The sequence below is a fragment of the Stegodyphus dumicola genome, chromosome 2, assembly GCF_044657685.1.
Source record: "Stegodyphus dumicola isolate Sdum_Otavi_A_Nest chromosome 2, ASM4465768v1".
Taxonomy (NCBI): domain Eukaryota; kingdom Metazoa; phylum Arthropoda; class Arachnida; order Araneae; family Eresidae; genus Stegodyphus; species Stegodyphus dumicola.
In genome coordinates this window covers 269210786-269228218 of record NC_140769.1, presented here as the reverse complement: position 1 = coordinate 269228218, position 17433 = coordinate 269210786, and the positions used below count along the sequence as shown (strand labels likewise).

The 17433-nt window shown below is 30.8% G+C and overlaps 1 protein-coding gene across 1 annotated transcript in view; it reads right to left on the bottom strand.

The window, feature by feature from the left end:
• Positions 1-17433, bottom strand: part of LOC118197686 (F-box/LRR-repeat protein 2) — a 114285-nt gene that overhangs the window by 28473 nt on the left and 68379 nt on the right. Inside the window, exons 10-14 of the mRNA XM_035369226.2 lie at positions 15924-15998; positions 7989-8119; positions 2069-2129; positions 1308-1352; positions 1046-1102 (exon numbers count right to left, since the gene is read on the bottom strand). Of these exons, the coding sequence (XP_035225117.1) occupies positions 1046-1102; positions 1308-1352; positions 2069-2129; positions 7989-8119; positions 15924-15998 (369 nt within the window). The remainder of the gene's footprint in view (positions 1-1045; positions 1103-1307; positions 1353-2068; positions 2130-7988; positions 8120-15923; positions 15999-17433) is intronic.

Genomic DNA, 17433 nt, shown 5'->3' with positions numbered 1-17433 from the left:
ACTGATATACATTATTTGCTGTCAAAGCAGACAGCATTACAGAAGAGACATTAACCCTCACAAAGAAAGATTAATTTAAGCCAAGTATAACTGAGAAACAAGAAAATTTTAAATTATTAGTTTGCCTTTGATCATATTTTTGATTTCCTATTGTTAATGATTTTTCTATTTTTGTAAATTTTCCATGAACCAGTACGTAGCGAGTTCAAATACAGCTGAGCTATTTTATGATTTTTTCTAACAGCTGAGCTATTTTATGATTTTTTCTAATGAAAATAAATGTTCTATTGTGTTAGTAATTTTCTAAATAACAGAATTCCATTAGTACAAAAATTATAAAATTTGTACATGTAACATATAAAAATTTTGTTATTTTATTATTATAAATAAATAAATGTTATTTTTTGTGTGATTTTATTGTAATACGTACATTGTTATTATTTAATTTTTTTTTATATTATTATCACTGAGACGTGTCTTACTTCACATGCGGAAAAAAAAAAGGGGAGTCATTAAATGGAGAAGAATTTAACAAAGGACTTGCAAGAGCCGCTTAAGGATCACTACTGCATGTATGAATGAGCTAATGAAATGCTAAATGATGCCATCTGTTTGTTGCGGTAATATAGCACATTTTGTGAGTACAATGATTTGAGGTTATGTTGCACTGCATGTACAAAACCAATGTGCGTACTTACACGTACTGGCAGTATGCTTAAATTTAAGGACTTTTATCTTAGTTTAAGGCTATCATAAAAGTGAGGCCTGTAAATCTGGTGTCATTAAATCAAGAATTACCTGTATAATAAAAAGATCGATATTCAAGAGGTAAGATTAGTAAAATACTGGAGGAAATATACAAATAAATATGGGATAAAACATAAAAAGATTTAATATTTATATTTTTGATTTAATATTTATGACATTTGTTGAAGAAAATGAAATTCATTTAATATATCCTGCTTCATGCCCAATTTTTTAAAATATAACGTCAAAATATAAAATATTTTTAAGTATAACAAAAATATCACAAATTAAAACTCACAAGCTTCTGTAAACGGGGGCAGCCAGCTGCGAGGTAACATAATGTGTTGTCTGTTATCTGAAAATTTACAGATATTACTACTCATTTCATATTTCATACCTTAAACTACTAATTTTCTAAAATATTCTATTTTCGATTTCTAAAACATTCAAAATGTTAGTTTGCACATCAAAATATTGAAACAATTTGTATTTATATAACATATTAAATGCTTGGAAGTAAACTATGGTTAAAGTTCAATTGTATATTTTTATTTACTTACTAAGACACATTCTTCAAGATCCATTTTCTCCAAAAAATGGCAATTCTATCAGAAAAGATAAAAAAACTTAATCAAACAACAGACAGACCAGCAAAAGTATACATACATATGCATCTTTATTCTATCATAATGCAAATACTTAGGAAAAAGGATTTCGAAAAATTGTTTCATAAATTACAATCACTAATTCCACCATGCCAAGCAAGCAAGGAACTGAAACTACAACTTCTTACAACATCATCATGAAAAATATTTACTTAGTAAATATACTCTGATTATATATTAACATATATTAACTATACTTCTGAAATTAATGAACAGAAAATCACAATACTTTTCTTATTTATTAACTGAAATGCCTAGAAATATACAATGCACATTATATAAAAAGTGTGAGTTTGATTATCTTATATAAACAAATGACACTTCACATTTATGACTTATTTCTAAAAAAAAAAAAAAAAAAAAAAAAAAAAAAAATGACCAAACAAAATTATTAAATACGTATGAATTCACACAAAATAATTTTAAAAGATTTTCTACATTTCCTTCAACATAAAATACACATTTTTTTTTTTTTTTTTTTTTTTCAGAATACATCACCATTATTATTATTAACTGCCTACATTTCAACACACAAAAAAGCATTCTTTTAGTGCTAATGACAGAATTTTAATATATATCTCATTATATTCCAAAATTATATGCATACACTATACAAATCTGAAGAAGGGTTACAGGTATAAAAAAATCACACATACTTTAGCTAGAGCCTGAAATCCACTGTCTGTGAACTGAGAGCACCCAGCAACTTCTAACGTTCTACAGTTAAAAATAAAATAAATTATGTACTTTTAATCCAAATAATAATGGAATAAAATATACAATATAGCCTATTTTAACATGATATACATCCCACAGGACATGAACTCAGCCATAACAAAATATTAGTTTGAAAAGTAATAAATAATATGCATACATATTATATAGTCATAATCATTCAGATACAGCACTTTTTAAAAAACATAGCTGCTTTCAAAAAGACTATTGTATATAGGTCAGAGTATCAAATAAAGCAAACTTAACATATTTTACAGCAATTTTTCATAGCAGTACCTCTTTCTTTCAAATGATGAAGTACGAGTAGTTCCTAAGGTAATATAATTGTAGTTACAGTAATTCCTAAAATATCTCAAAGTAAGATGTTTTTCCCTGAAGCTTGCTTCCTCTGTGCAGCTTGAGAGCAAACAATGGATCTTCTTCTCATTTAAAATTGGAGATGTAAAATAAAGGCAAAATGGCATCAGTGTAGCTAATGCCAAAATTCACACTCTCTCCTTGAAAGGATGTTTTCTCCGTAAATTGTTTGATTACTTTTAATCAAAAGTGAAGTAATGGTGCTTTTGTCCCATTTTTTACATTGTATAAATATGAGCATTATAGATTGCAATGTCGAAGAGTCGAAAAAATAATTTTTTATTGTACTGAAATATACAGCTTGGTTTCTTAATACTTTCTCCCATTTTGCATACCAGAATCTTGTTGTTTGGTATCCATGCACTGTAGTTAAAAGCAATACTTTTCTTTTTACCTTTAAATGCAACCAGATATGTATTTTTACTATACATCATCTCTACATCGTTTTGATAGGAAATTTTTTTGGCAGACTTTTCCTCGTTTTCCTGATTGTGCCACAAACATTCATTTTTATGTCATATAAATCTAGTGCAAATGATGGTGAAGTGAAAAACCTATCCAGATGTAAGTTGTATCCTTTTCTCAAAAGATCACTTATAAGGCTTTTTACCATATAGGCCATATCTCACTGAAAAATTGGTATTTTTTGCCTTATATATTAAAAACTTCCAAACATACCTGTATTGGATTCACTTAGTTTATATATTTTGATTCCATATCAGGATTGTTTCAACAGAACATACCGTCTTAAACCTAGCTTGCTTTTCTACAAAAACAAAGATTCATCAACAGACAGATTCCTTTTCGGTTTATGTACATTTAAATTTTTTTTTTTACAAATAGCTCAGCAATTAGTTTCCGTTTATCCTATTTTTTAGGACTACTGTCTGGTATAAAGTAAAAATATCACAATATCTTCAAAAATCTATCTGTTGACATCATTTTATTAAAAAATGGAGTAGCACTTACGTGATTTGTAGTTAAATACATTTTTAATTTTTTTTATTACACCCATTAACATATGCAATGCTAAAAAAAGTTCATTCCTTCATGTGACATGGAACTGAAATGAAAAGAACCAGGAGAATCTCGAGAACAACCCACTGAGGTTTGGATCTTGTTGTAGGTCAAAATCTGCAAAATTATTTGTTTGTTTGGTAATTAAACCTATTAAGTCATCACCGAAAAATATGTGAAAAAATTATCTTCTTTATCACAATCACCATATAATGCACTGTAATTTATAACCGGTGTACCAATGTAAGCATGTGGCTGCAAATCTTTTAGTGTATAAGACCAGGTTGTCATTTATGAATGGAGATGTCAAGGCAAAAGGATGCAGTTCTGAATACGATAAAATATCCGTATCAAAAATGGATAATTCACTGCTAAAACCCATGACAGTTGACATCGCTACAACTCAGATCCTGCAATAAAGCTATGTACTCAGATTCAGATAAATATCGCTTTCCTTTTGACATCTTAAAGAAAAAAAAAAAAAAAAGAAAAAAGAAAAAAGAAAAACTTACATTCACAAAAGAAAGAACATTCTACTCTACATACGAAAAGACAAAACTAAAAAAGAAGAAACTAAATAAAAACTGTGCTAATGCAAAATACTCTTCCCTCAAAAAGCCACTCAAAAGAAATATAAACAAAAACGCACATGCATAACATCAAGCAAACTTGTTCACATTACTGAATCCTACTATCTATCTTTTAGAATCAAATGAAATGGTACAAGTCAAAGCTCAGACATCATTAATTCTCATGTTAAATATTTTTAACATGAGAATTAATGATGTCTGAGTCATTTATCTTGGTACCATGAACATATGCCACCATCTGTTAAAATAAAAAATATTTAACATTTTGTTTCATGTTATTGTCACATATACGTTAAAGTAGTCTGGCCAGACACTACTGAGATGCAGACATTACACATGCCATAGATGAACCGAATGATACCGTGGCGTATATGACACACCCACACAGAAAGGGTTAAGATGTGCTAGCTCTTGTTCAATAATTCTTACATGAAGTTGTGGTAGTAAGGCATATGGAAAAATGAGGGTTGTGGTGGAATAAGAGCTTATAATACAGTTTTCCAACAGCTGATGCTATGCACCATAACAACCTCAACCATGTACAGTAAGACCCCGCTTAATGCTGTTTCGTTTATCGCTGTTTCGGTTTAGCGCTCTTTTATTTCAACCCGGGGATTCCACGAAATCAGTCGCAGCATACGGGGATTCCCCAAAATATTATGCAGTGATAGGTTTCAAATATATATCCGAAAGAGTGTACTTGTATTTCTTGTTTGGTGCGGTATTGTACAGACATATTTTGAAGGGGTAAATGTGGAAGATGTCGAAGAAATAATTCAAGAAGCTGCGGCTAGTCTTTCTAATGGATGAGCTCAAGGAATTAACTGAACAAGAAGAAAACAAAAATGTTGACAGCGGTGATTCAGAAGAAGAGCAAAAAGAACTTTTGATGGCGTTTGTAAAAAGGAGTTTGTCTAGCATAACTGAAATAATGGATCAATTCATTGAAAATGATCCGAATTTTGACAGGAGCTCAAACGTAAGGCGTGGTGTTAGAGATCCTCTATCCGTTTATGAAGAACTTTTAAGAGAACAATGCAAAAGAAAAAGGCAAACAACATTAGATGCTTTTGTCACAAAAAGGCAGAACACTGAAAACGCGGAAGGCTAACTAAATATGACTGACTGAGAATTTTATTTGTTTTTTTTAAGAATAGTCGTTTTGTTATTTATATTTTGTTTTTATTTTTGCAAGAAATAATAATGTGGTATTAATTTGGGCTTTAAGAAATAAATGTTTGGTTTTATTTTTATTAAAAAAAACATACTTTTTAAATTTAATACCTAACCAATTTCCTAGCCATCTTCCCCTAACCCCATTATTTACATGTAAAGATAGCCTCGTTTAGCACTGTTTCACATTACGCTCTACTTTGATGGAACGTATCCTCCGCGTTAAGCGGGGTCTTACTGTACATGAGGTTAACTAGAGTTCTGAAGGTATCAGCGAAGAATATAATACAATGAATTACTGCAATGCTATTTTGAAGATCTTATAAAGAATCCCAATCATAACTTTTTGTCGCTGTGCACCTAGCAGAATCCCTTATTATAACCAGGTAAGGTAATTAGATCAGATATGCAGTTTTCTTATACAGAGTCTGCAACAAAATCATGTATTTCATATCTGCCCCTTGATCATAAACTTTTCAAGATGCCTAACTGCTTTATGAGAATTCAACAACTGATGTGCTGAATTGGTTTGTATCTTTTCATTTATATATATAAACCGAAGTTTAGAAATTTAAAATTAAATAATAAATTATTTAGTCATACAGTACGCTGAGAAATAAATTATATAAGCAACAAATAATTATTAAATCACATATTAAATCAAGAAAAGGGTTAAGAATCTAACCAGAAGTACACATCAAAATTGGAATAAAAACAATTCAATAAAATACCGTAATGAAAGTAATACAATTAAAATAAAAAATACTGTTGAAAATTCTTGGGTCTTTTTCAAGAAGCAGCCAAAGAATTTTCAACAGCCATGTTTCTGAATTATATTTGGATAACTGTCAATTCTTGAAAAACATAAAAAGGAATAATTAAAAGAAAGTTCTAAATAAAAATTTATTTGATCAAAATAAAAATAAATTCAAATAAAGTTCTTTAAAAGTGCAATAAAGTAAATTTTTTTAAATTATTTTAAAATTTTCTTCAAGCTATAATCTACTTTAACATAACCCCAAAACAAAAATTACTGCTAAATAACCATCGAGTAAATCAGAAGCACTGTGCTAAATAATGTTAAATAAACTTCGAACTTAAGTAAAAACTGAATGTGTAGAAAATCCTTTGCAATCAAAAGCTAAAATAATTAATATAATAATAGCCAAAATAATGCCAAAAAATAATAATAAAAACTTTTTGAGGAAATTAATTTATTAAGAAATTTACCAACAGTCAACTAAATAATTTTTTTTCATAACAATTAATGCAAAAAAGTTTCCAAATTCAGGGAAAATAATAATTTTAAAAAATGGAAAAATGGAAGGCTTAAGCTTTAAAATAGAAAAAGGAATAATAATTAAAATAAAATTAAACATATGCCTATAACTAGAAAAATAAAATAAAATTTAAAACTCAACCAATTAATTTGACATCTAATTTGCCAATTTGCTACAGATTCTATACCATCATTAGCAGAAATTTTAATTAGCATTATTATTGCAACAGTTCCTTATTAACATAAATAAAGAGCAGCAGCACATTCTGTACAATTCTCAGTTTGCAGAGGTTCTAAAGTAATGATATTAATTGTTCATAAGATACATGAATCACAGAAGCTGCAATGTATTTTTCAACCTCTTTTATTCCTAATGAATTACTTCATCACTAATTTTGATACAAAAGTTTAAATCATTGAACAAAAATTTTGAAACTTATTGCATAAGCCAACTTAGAACTTAAAAAAGAAAAAAAACTTAATGCAGATAAATTTGCATAAGCTAGATACTTGAATTCATAGAAAATGTTTTTAAGTAACTCAAATTATATACAAAATTTTGATTTTAAAAAATGTGTATTCCAGTTTACTTAAATTGTTAATTAATGCTCTTTCATTTAAGAATTTTTTTAAATCAGACAGTTCCTTCTAAGAATATTCAAAGAGATATCTCTGTAAAACATAAAACTTTTTTATTTAAAATTAAACCGCCTCAGCTATACATTATAAAATGTTATGAAGGTTTAGAGCACAAATTTTTACTGTACATCCTATGATGATGATCATCTGAAAAATTATTCTATCTTAATTAGGATATTTTGCTTAGCTCATATCACATATTTGTATGGTCTTCATACACCAAAAATCAGCTACACCAAAAATCAATATAATATAACCTTTGAGTTCATTTTTCAAACTCACCCAAATTCCAATATTTTTTAACCTGAAAACTACTATAATAAGTGTACTTTCACATTTCTATCACATGGAAATTTCTGAAAAACATTCTATGAATAATTTGCCTTAATCATCTCCGAAATTTTTATCAATGAGACACATTCAAATTAATAATTCATTTTTTATAATGGCCATTATAAAAAATGAATTGAATGAGTTTGCAGACTGAACAGAAAGATTGATGGCTGATTTTTTGGGTTTACAGTTCTATGATGACTACAATATATGATGTGAAATACACAAAATATTCAAATTAAGATATGCAGCAATTCAGAATCAGAATAACATGCTATTTCTCCATACCTGCAGCAATAAGCTTTTACCTACCCACAGGTTTACAGTTATTCTGTTACTTCAAGAAGATTATTCCCTTTCTGTAACAATGATAAAGTAATTTTTCATTAAAGTAAATGTAAACTGAATTAATGAGGAATTTATAAGTACAATATATTTCATCACTTAACTTACTTTAAATTATGGCATCCTTGCCCCAAGGCAATTAATGAAGCATCAGTGAGATGAGAACAATTGGAAAGACACAAATAGTAAAGTTTAGGACACCGTTGACTAATATATTGGACACCTTCATCTGTTACATTCTAAATAAAATAATGACACAACATAATTATGTGAACATATTTTTAATGAAGAAATTCTCATTTGCAATTATTAAATACCATGTAAAGAATCAAGATACTTAAAGCTTTGAATGTTCATAAAAATTTGATAAAATACTCTACGTTAGACAAGCTAAAACCATGATTAAATATAATTGGCGGTGCTTTGGCAGATGATATGATACGTCTGTTTTGTCAGCTGGAGGTGGAATGGATAGCTTCATCATGTTTGAAGCCTTAGTCTTTTATTGGTTTCCATAGGGTTGCTGTATTCAAAATCGACACCCAAACACATAGAAATTGATGCAAGCCAACTTTGTAGTGATTTCAAGGGCCTCTCTTAATTTTGAGCCTGCTTTTATGCTGGGATTTGGCAATGATTTTGGACTTGTCCCATTCAGTTATTGTGTGTGGATTAATAGTGTAGTAGTTGACTAATGACGTACAATTTTCATTGATGAACGATTGGCAAAGAGTTTAGATCTTTTTTATGCTCAGCAATTTTTATTCATAGTTCTCTAAGAGCTATTGAATTTCTGTGTTTGCACCTTTGCTTTTCTGTGTCATCAGGACTGGATATTGTGGCCACGAACTAAGTAAGATCTATGTCAATTTTCTTCTTGAAACGGCTCTGCAGAGTTTGTATGAGCAAATGTATTATATACTCTACCATCAAGCAACAGTGCCAATGAGTGCCACTAGTGCCAGAATTGCAGCAGTAAAAATAATTAATATCATTCAGGTCCCTGTTCGTTTATGCAACTTCACACAGAATCAAATGCATTTCTCAGGCAGGCCTCCTGGAACTCGGGACATACCAGTTTCAAGATAGTGTGGGCGTAGAACATGTACCAGCTTACTTTTGTTAGACACCAGGTGTTCCCGTCCTCCGTCACCTATTTTTGCTACAAATCGGAATAGTATATGTACCTCAAGGATCTATTGTGGTGATGTCTGATTTATCTGATCTTTCCAGATGGATGAAGTTGGGTAATGCCAAATTTTTAACCAACTGTTTTACACACGCAACAGATGTGTGGGATGATCAGGTTGCAGGGAAACGTTCCAATATACCTACTATTATTTGATGATGGTCATCAGAAAACATTACTTTTTAAGAGACGAGAGTTTAGATAATTGATTAGAGTTTAGTTGATAGAAACTTGTTTACTGGTTTTCTTGGTGATTTTATCCACAAAACTGGGAGGATATCTACTGTCTTCAGCAATTTGTAATTACATTCAGTTTTGCAAAATTCTGGCATGAAACACCTGCTGCTTTATGGTGATGAAAAGGAAAAAAAAAGTTGAATGGGATTATTTCTGGATTGCTAGTTGATTTGTGATTAATAGTCTGAAGAGAACTGCTGTTTCTTAAAACTAAATATCATGGGCTCAACATCCAGAAAATTATTAATAAGAATTGCCAACTGAATAAGATACCTCCAAGCCCTCTGCCAATAAATTCAGCAAGGAAAATAGCACATTTTTAGTCAAATACTTTGCCAAGCATCCAACTGTTCTAAAATTTCAGCCATTTGGCCTAGACTGCTTCACTTTTGCCAAAGTTCTAAATTTGTTTTTACGGGTTCTCAATTTGTCTCTTGCACTATTGTAATACTTTTGTAAGTTATAATTTTGCTATTAAACATAATTTAGTTACAACATATTTTTACTGTGGACTTACTCTTCTGTTTTAGATAATATTTACATTAATTCTTTTCTTTCTATATACATATATTGTTAATTTGACTGATCCGAGAATAGCAACATCAAGAATTTAAAAATAACTTAAGCGAAATGTGACTTTTCAAATGACAGACCTTTGCTGAGTTTTCTGGAAGCTACAATCCATACAAATAGGGTTGAGAGAGCTCAGATGAGTTGTTTAGTTGTAATTCAACTGTGAGATTTAGCTGAATTGTGTGTATAATCTGCATACAATTGGCGACATTTTTTAAACATTAAGAAGAATTTGTTTATATCTGTGTCCTGCTTAAGCTGTCTGAATTCCTGTTTGTAATTAAATTTATAAAAATAATTTAATTTATTTCTGTTATTTGCAGTGATCATTCAGAGAAATATAAATTAACCGATAGCCTGCGACAATTAGTGTCTGGATCTCTTTGAATGTGGATGTGGATAATCAGGAGAATGAAAATAATTTGAAAGCTATAAAGGAAATTCTTGCTAAGAGTAGGCAGGCTGCTAAAATGAGAAATGAGACACTCCCAAATGTCGCTGAGATGAAGAACTCCGTCGAAATGAATGTTGTCGAAACAAAGAATGCCACTGATGAAAATGCCACTAAAATGAAAGACAGTATTGTTTCACTTAAAGAAATCTTGAATGCTTAGGAACCAAACTTAAAACAGAGTCAAAGATGGTAAAGTCCTTTATAGCAGAAGAAATCTGTGCAGTGTACAAGAGGCTTAAAAAGAAATTTTAAGATCAGAGGAGAAAATTCTAAAACTAGCTTTATTTATTATCAATACCCCAACTCAGCCTGCATTGAACACTCCGGCTCATGCTGTTTAGAAGAACATCTTGGTTCAGCCATCTTGTTCGGTAACTAAGCTTTCACTATATGATGGGAAATTCATGATGCATCTGCAGGAAACAATTCAAATGATTCAGCAGACAAACTGAAGGGACCTGTCACCAAAGTCTTAAACTTGGCTGCATCTTTGAAAGAAGAGGCTGCTGTTGTTTTTCAGATATTTCCAGCTGAAAAGTGCTCAGATATTGACACTTTAATTAATGTGTTAGATCTACAGTATGGAGAAACATTTATCAAGGATTACCACTGATTGCAGCTCAAGGTCCAACATCAGAAGGCAGAAGAATTGATTTCTTCAAGAACTGGTGACTGAAACTGAAAAAATAATGCAACTAGCATCTTCTGATTATATTTGAGAAACTGAAGACATGTTCTAAGTCTTCAATATTTTGTGGGTGTTATTAGGAATCACGATATACAACAAGCTCTCCACACAGTTGATAATAAGGGTTTGAAAAGTGCTCTAGTACATGAAATTAAAGTGCAGATTGCACAGAATGCCAGTAGAAAAGATTGTTGGTCTTGTTTGGGGTGTCAATAGTAAGAGGACAAAGATGCTAAAAGCTTTAAAGGAATTGTTAAAAGAGACTGGAAGCAGTGGAAGGGTGCAAGACAAACAAGAATGGTAATAATAATAAAGCGAAATGCTGGAATTGAAATACAGAACAACATTTCGGGAAGCAATGGTGAATGCCTCTAGCTGTAATAATAGAATGAAGTAATGCAACTGTAATAATGAGGGACATTTATGAAGGAAATAAGTAAGGATATTATGAAGTAACAAAATTTACTAAAAGCAGAAAACTCAGCTGTTCTATAGATATTGCCGGCTCATGGTGGAAATTACAGACTCTGTGTCGAAAGAGAAATAAATTGATCTTCTTGTTGCATGATAGCAGATGACCATGCAAGCTGCTATTGATCAGCATTCGAACAGCCACCTTCTGTATATGGCTCTATCCTTAAATATGCAAACTATGAACAGCTAGAAAATGTCATTATCTGGAAAAATGTGCATATCAAGTTCACATCCTGTGTGTATGAGAACAGTATACATGGCTGTTATTAATAATTTCAAATTTGACTTATGGATTTTGCTTAGATGTAAAAAATAATTAATTGTACACTTCTAATTAAGAAATACCAATGTTTGAAATGCATGAAAATGATGTGAGTTGCTACAGGATAACTGTTCATGAGAATACTATTATTGCTCCTAGGACTGAATGCATGCATCATCAGCACTTAGTGGAAACTCACGAAAAGCAGCATGTGGGCATTACTGATTTCCTTAAAAATACACATACAAAAGCATTCTTATCTGCAGCTGTTTCAGTGAACTCAACAAAAGGAAAAGTGCCGGTCTGTGTTGCTAATACAAGTGACAGGCTAAATACTTTTACAAAAGGAGAAAACACAGCACATATGCGCTTGGACTATCAAAAGAAAATATGTCAGTTAGGACTTCCAACATAAGTGATAGTCTTATATTTTCATGAAAAGGGAAAGGAAATTGTTTCATGCTTCCCTGTGAGAAGTATCATGCGAAGTTTCATTGATCAGAAGTAAAGACCATCTCAAGGTTGCCACTCAAACAGAAGAATGAAATTCCCTGACTTTCCCAAATGTGTTTCAAGAAAATTCCAAGCTATTCGCATAGTGCATATTGGCTGTGCTGAGGGTAAATTAATTATCGTACCACTTGAAAACACTAAAATTTGCCAATTACATGTGACCAGGGGAAAGATCAACACAGCAAACAAGAGGATGAAGAGGAGATATGATGGCAAATCCACTGAGAGTGCATTCAAGGATGGAGATCAAGTCTGGTTTTGGAATAGCAAGAGACACTGAAGTATCTCACTCGAATTGCAGTCATCCAGAAAGGAGCCCTTCTGTCTGATCAAGAAACTGAATAACATAGTGGTGTGTATTCAAACAACACCTACTAAATCTAAAGTAGTGCACTATGATAGGCTTGCAGTGTATTATGTGTAATACACTGTTATTATAATATTATTGCTATTATTACTATGAGTAACACACTATTAGTATTATTACAGCAAGTGTTAATAATATGCACACTATTAAAACTTGTTTATGATAATAAGGGTTAATTATCTTTACTCTTGGGGATTACACTGCCCGCGACATGCAGTCTTTAAAGAAGGGGCAAGATTGTAAAGATCTGTAATTATTTACGTCCTTTTTATTGCATTATTCGATTATTTACTTTTTTTAATGTGTATGTATTTATGGACACTTTTTTTCTTTATATGTGTATTTATTTCTAATATGGAATTTTTGATTTTTTTAATCCGAGAACGGCAATGTTCAAAATATTTTAAAAAGTTATGTGAAATGCTAGATATGTTTCCCAGCGACAGATCTTTCCTGAACTTTCTGGAAGCTAGTGTCTATATAAATACAGCTAAGAAAATGGATGAGTTGTTGTTGTCACTGTTGCTGTTTTTTAGTCGTTATTCAACTGCGAGATTCGACTGAATTGTAATACTATACTCCGAAAGCTATTCTGACAATTGAGAATTCTTTTAAGAATTAAGGAGAAATTGTTTATATCCGTATTTTGCTTAAACTATTTGAACAGCCATTTGTAATTAATTTTACGATAAACTGTTAATTTCTTCCTGTATTCAAAGCTAACATTCAGAGAAATGTAAACAAAACGATGGCCCACAACAATAGCTTGACTATTGAAATTCCATAGATTGGTACTTATGTATTGATGCAATCACACTGGCACAATCTGTCAATTTGTTATACATGAAAGGTAAAAATTACTTTATAAAAATTGACAATTTTAAAATATCTTTTTTAAATATTCCCAAATTAATGATATTCATCGTGGTCAGCAAGCATTATCAACACATTAATAGAAAGCACACTTTAAAATTTTTAAATATAAAGTGTAATTATTAAATAAGAATTATATGAAACATTAAATAAAAGCACTTTTCCTAAAATTCTTCTTTAGCACTGTTCTTCATCTTGTGTACAAAGTGACCTATTTTTGCTCAAAAAGATAATAAAATAAAAATAAAAATCAGAGAACTGCACAAACTTTGCATTGCACACTGGTTATCAACCAAAAGCATCTCATCACTGTTCCCTTAAATAATTTTGCACTAAAATACTGTATTTCAGCAAAAATTTTAATGCAGTATCTTCCATTGCTGCCAAATTCCATAAGTGATATTTTAAAATTGAGTTGAAAGCAAAAAATATCACAATTTGTTTATTAAAAAAAAAAACAAAAACCTTTGGAGTTTGGGATACAACAAAGAGAACACATACAAAGATTTTGACATTGCCTGACTGAAAAACTGTTATGAGCATGGTTGCTTCAGAAATTTGTAATTGCATGCCTGCCAGAGCTTGCTGCATTCTAAAAATACACAACTTCTGCTACAATGGTCTTGATAATACATATGTACCAAAAGATTCTGTGTGCAAAATATTGTTTGCTCTGGTTTTCCTTTTGAAATGCAAAAGATTTTGAGCAAATCACCACCATTTGATAAACAGAAAAATAATTTCAATGGATGATGCTTAACCCCTTTGCGCCGACTGTCACGTCTGCATGCCAGCAACGAACACACTCACTTCCCGGCCGACACTCAGGCGTGCCAGAGCGTTTTCCTGTTCAGCCCCGACTGTCACATATTTGTGCCAGTGACCTGGAACATTTTAAAAACTATAATTTCTGCCACAAGATGGCACTGTTATGTCCATATGGTTTCAGATACATGTACATTAGACCTTCTACTCAAAATGAGAGAAGCATGACTCACATACACGTGTTTTTGATTATATAAACAAAAGGGGAAATAAATGTTTCCGAATGGCGTGATTTATGATGTCTCTTTAAATTCGCACGTGGTAGTTGTTTACTGTAAGCAGAGAAGTTTTATTTTCGCTAAATCATTGGGTATTTCGGATTGCAGTTCAGTTTTTAGAAAATAATTAGATCTTGTTAGACGTGAATTCTTTCTGTTTTTACCGTTACAATGTCGACACATCAAAAATGTTTAACAGAGCATGAAATAGCAGAAATGATGCAAAATATTAACTGAAACTGCAAAATATTAACTAACCGCTTAGATTAACTGAAAGACATTTTCCAAAATTTTGTTCAGAAGAGACTGATAAGAAAATGAGATGACAATGCTTCGTTTGTTCACATTCCCGGAAAAATCCTCCAAAACGGCAAATGAGTTATTACGAGTGCAAGGAATGTAACGTAGGACCGTGTGTAGATCCCTGTTTTCAAATTTTTCATACGAAAAGAAAATTTTAAGTAATATATTTAGTTTTCAGATGTATAATGTTAAAAGTCATAAAATGGTCAGTAATGAAAATAAAATGTGTAAAATATGCATTTAAACAAGAAATAAGGTAATTAAAGTATATATAAAAATATCTATAAAGCATAAGCCATTTAAATACTCTATAGAGCATTATTAAACAATGCGTTGATGCTTCGGAAATTTCATGGATTTAGGCTTAATAGCAAAAAAGCCTTCGGCCCTGGACAGACGCTTGCGTAAGACACTGCCGGCCTCCGCGATAAGCGGGCGTTTGCGCTACATGTCACGAAGGGGTTTACAAATCAAATACTATGATCTGTTATTTCACAGTTTATTTATTCAGAGTTTATTTTATTTTTTTCCTATCATGGGATCGATTGTTGCAGCAGACAATTTGGGTTGCCTAACTTTTTCTACATGTTCATTTAGTAGGTTTTGCTTCATGCAGAGCGCATGAATGAAGACCGATATTACAGTCTTAAATCAATGGAAACTAAATGTTGTATAGTGATGATTAAGATCGTCAATGGGGTGAGCTGATATTAGCTTTTAAGTGTCTATTTTAAAGTAATAGAAAATAATAACGCTTTGAAGTCTGAACTATCAACTATGCATTCCAACTTGCTTCCTGCATAGTTCAACAGACTCTTAACATGATGATTTATAAAGACATATTAAACATCAGAATGGCTTTCAAAGAGTTATATATCAGTCTATCAGCCCTCTTACAGTTAAAAAGCACTTAAAGCAGAATTTAAGTAATTAAGTAAAATGTAAAGCATCAAAGAGAATTTAAATTCAAACATAATAAGCATCATTATATAACACTAGGATTAGGAAAAGAAAAAAAGAAATTCTTAATAATAAAAATAAAAGAATCAAAAATAAGAATAACTTACACTGCAACCCAGAAGATTAATAACTTGCAAATCAGGACAAAACCTCGTTAGTTCATGCAATGCTTCATCTCCAATCTAGGAAAGAAGGAATTCTTAAATATACATATTTGATTTCAGCAAGAAGGCCAAATCAACACACAGGGAGAGATGTGTGATTAAAAAAAAAGAAAAAAAAAAAAAAAAAACCCACACTTTTCATTGTTAATGAAAGACTATTTCATCAAAGAATTATACATTTTGCTAACACTTACTTATACGTTTTACCAATTATAATAATGATTCAAATACTAATAAGAATTATCACCTAAGTACATAATACATTGATTATAAACAGGCTGGCCATATGCATCATTTTGAATGAGATTGTACCATTATCTTAATATTTCCTGACCATCTCATTCATTATAAATAGGACAAAGTTGCCATTTTGATAAAAATGAACACTGTGTCCCATTTATACTGAAAGTTATAAATATGCTCTTACTAGACAATTATAAATCACTGTTCCCATTATGTAATTACATATTAAAATCATGAATGCCAAGATTGATTGTTTGAATTATTTGATATCTGGTCTGTTTATCTGACTGTTTAATTGGCTTAAAAGTTAAAATGTTATAAAAATTGAAAGGAATGCATGGAATGAGAGAGAACATTCCTGTATCTATAGACAGGTATAGATTTTTTTCTGAAATGCCCAAAAATATGTATGTCAAAAGACTTTTTTTTTTTTTTTTGTTTTGTTTTGTTTTGTTTGTGAACAATGAGATAATAAAATCTATAGGTTGTGAATAATAGCATGTGAACAATGAGATAATAAAAACTATAATAAATTGAGATATAGACCATAGCCATTGAATGTGTGTATCATAAAAGTGTAGAAAGATTAAAATGCTGTGCATACTAACTTAACAGAAACTTCATTGCACAATAAGCATGGAAAAACATGATTAAACTAACTCTGATAAGCATGTCTATATGCTTATATATAGGTTGTGTTACTGACGAATAATATGAAGAGGTACATATCCTGCTTTTAGACTGCTCAACATAAGAACTACAATCAGAATCTGGAAGAATGTATACAATGCCAAATAACAATATACTGAAAACTGGCTATTTCCTTGACCACAAGGAAGTTATGGTATTTTAATTTAAATTAAAGACTGACAGAATGGCAATGCTTGCCGTGATACATACCCTAATATCGCAACACTACATAATCACCCCCCCCAAAAAAAACTGAAAGATTCCATCATACATATTTCTAATGTCATGCAAATTTTTGTTTCTTATTATTTAAAAATATATATATATATATTTTTACTCTGCTTGTTCTCACATAATTAAACATCAATACAAATAATTAGACATTTAATCTGATTTTACATCTTTTAAACTGGATTGGCCAATATAATGCCGCAAGATGACTATTTCTAGTGCAGAGCCAATTGCTTTCTTCTTTCTTATAACTAAATAAGGAAAGTAAGGTGATCTTTATAGCCATAAA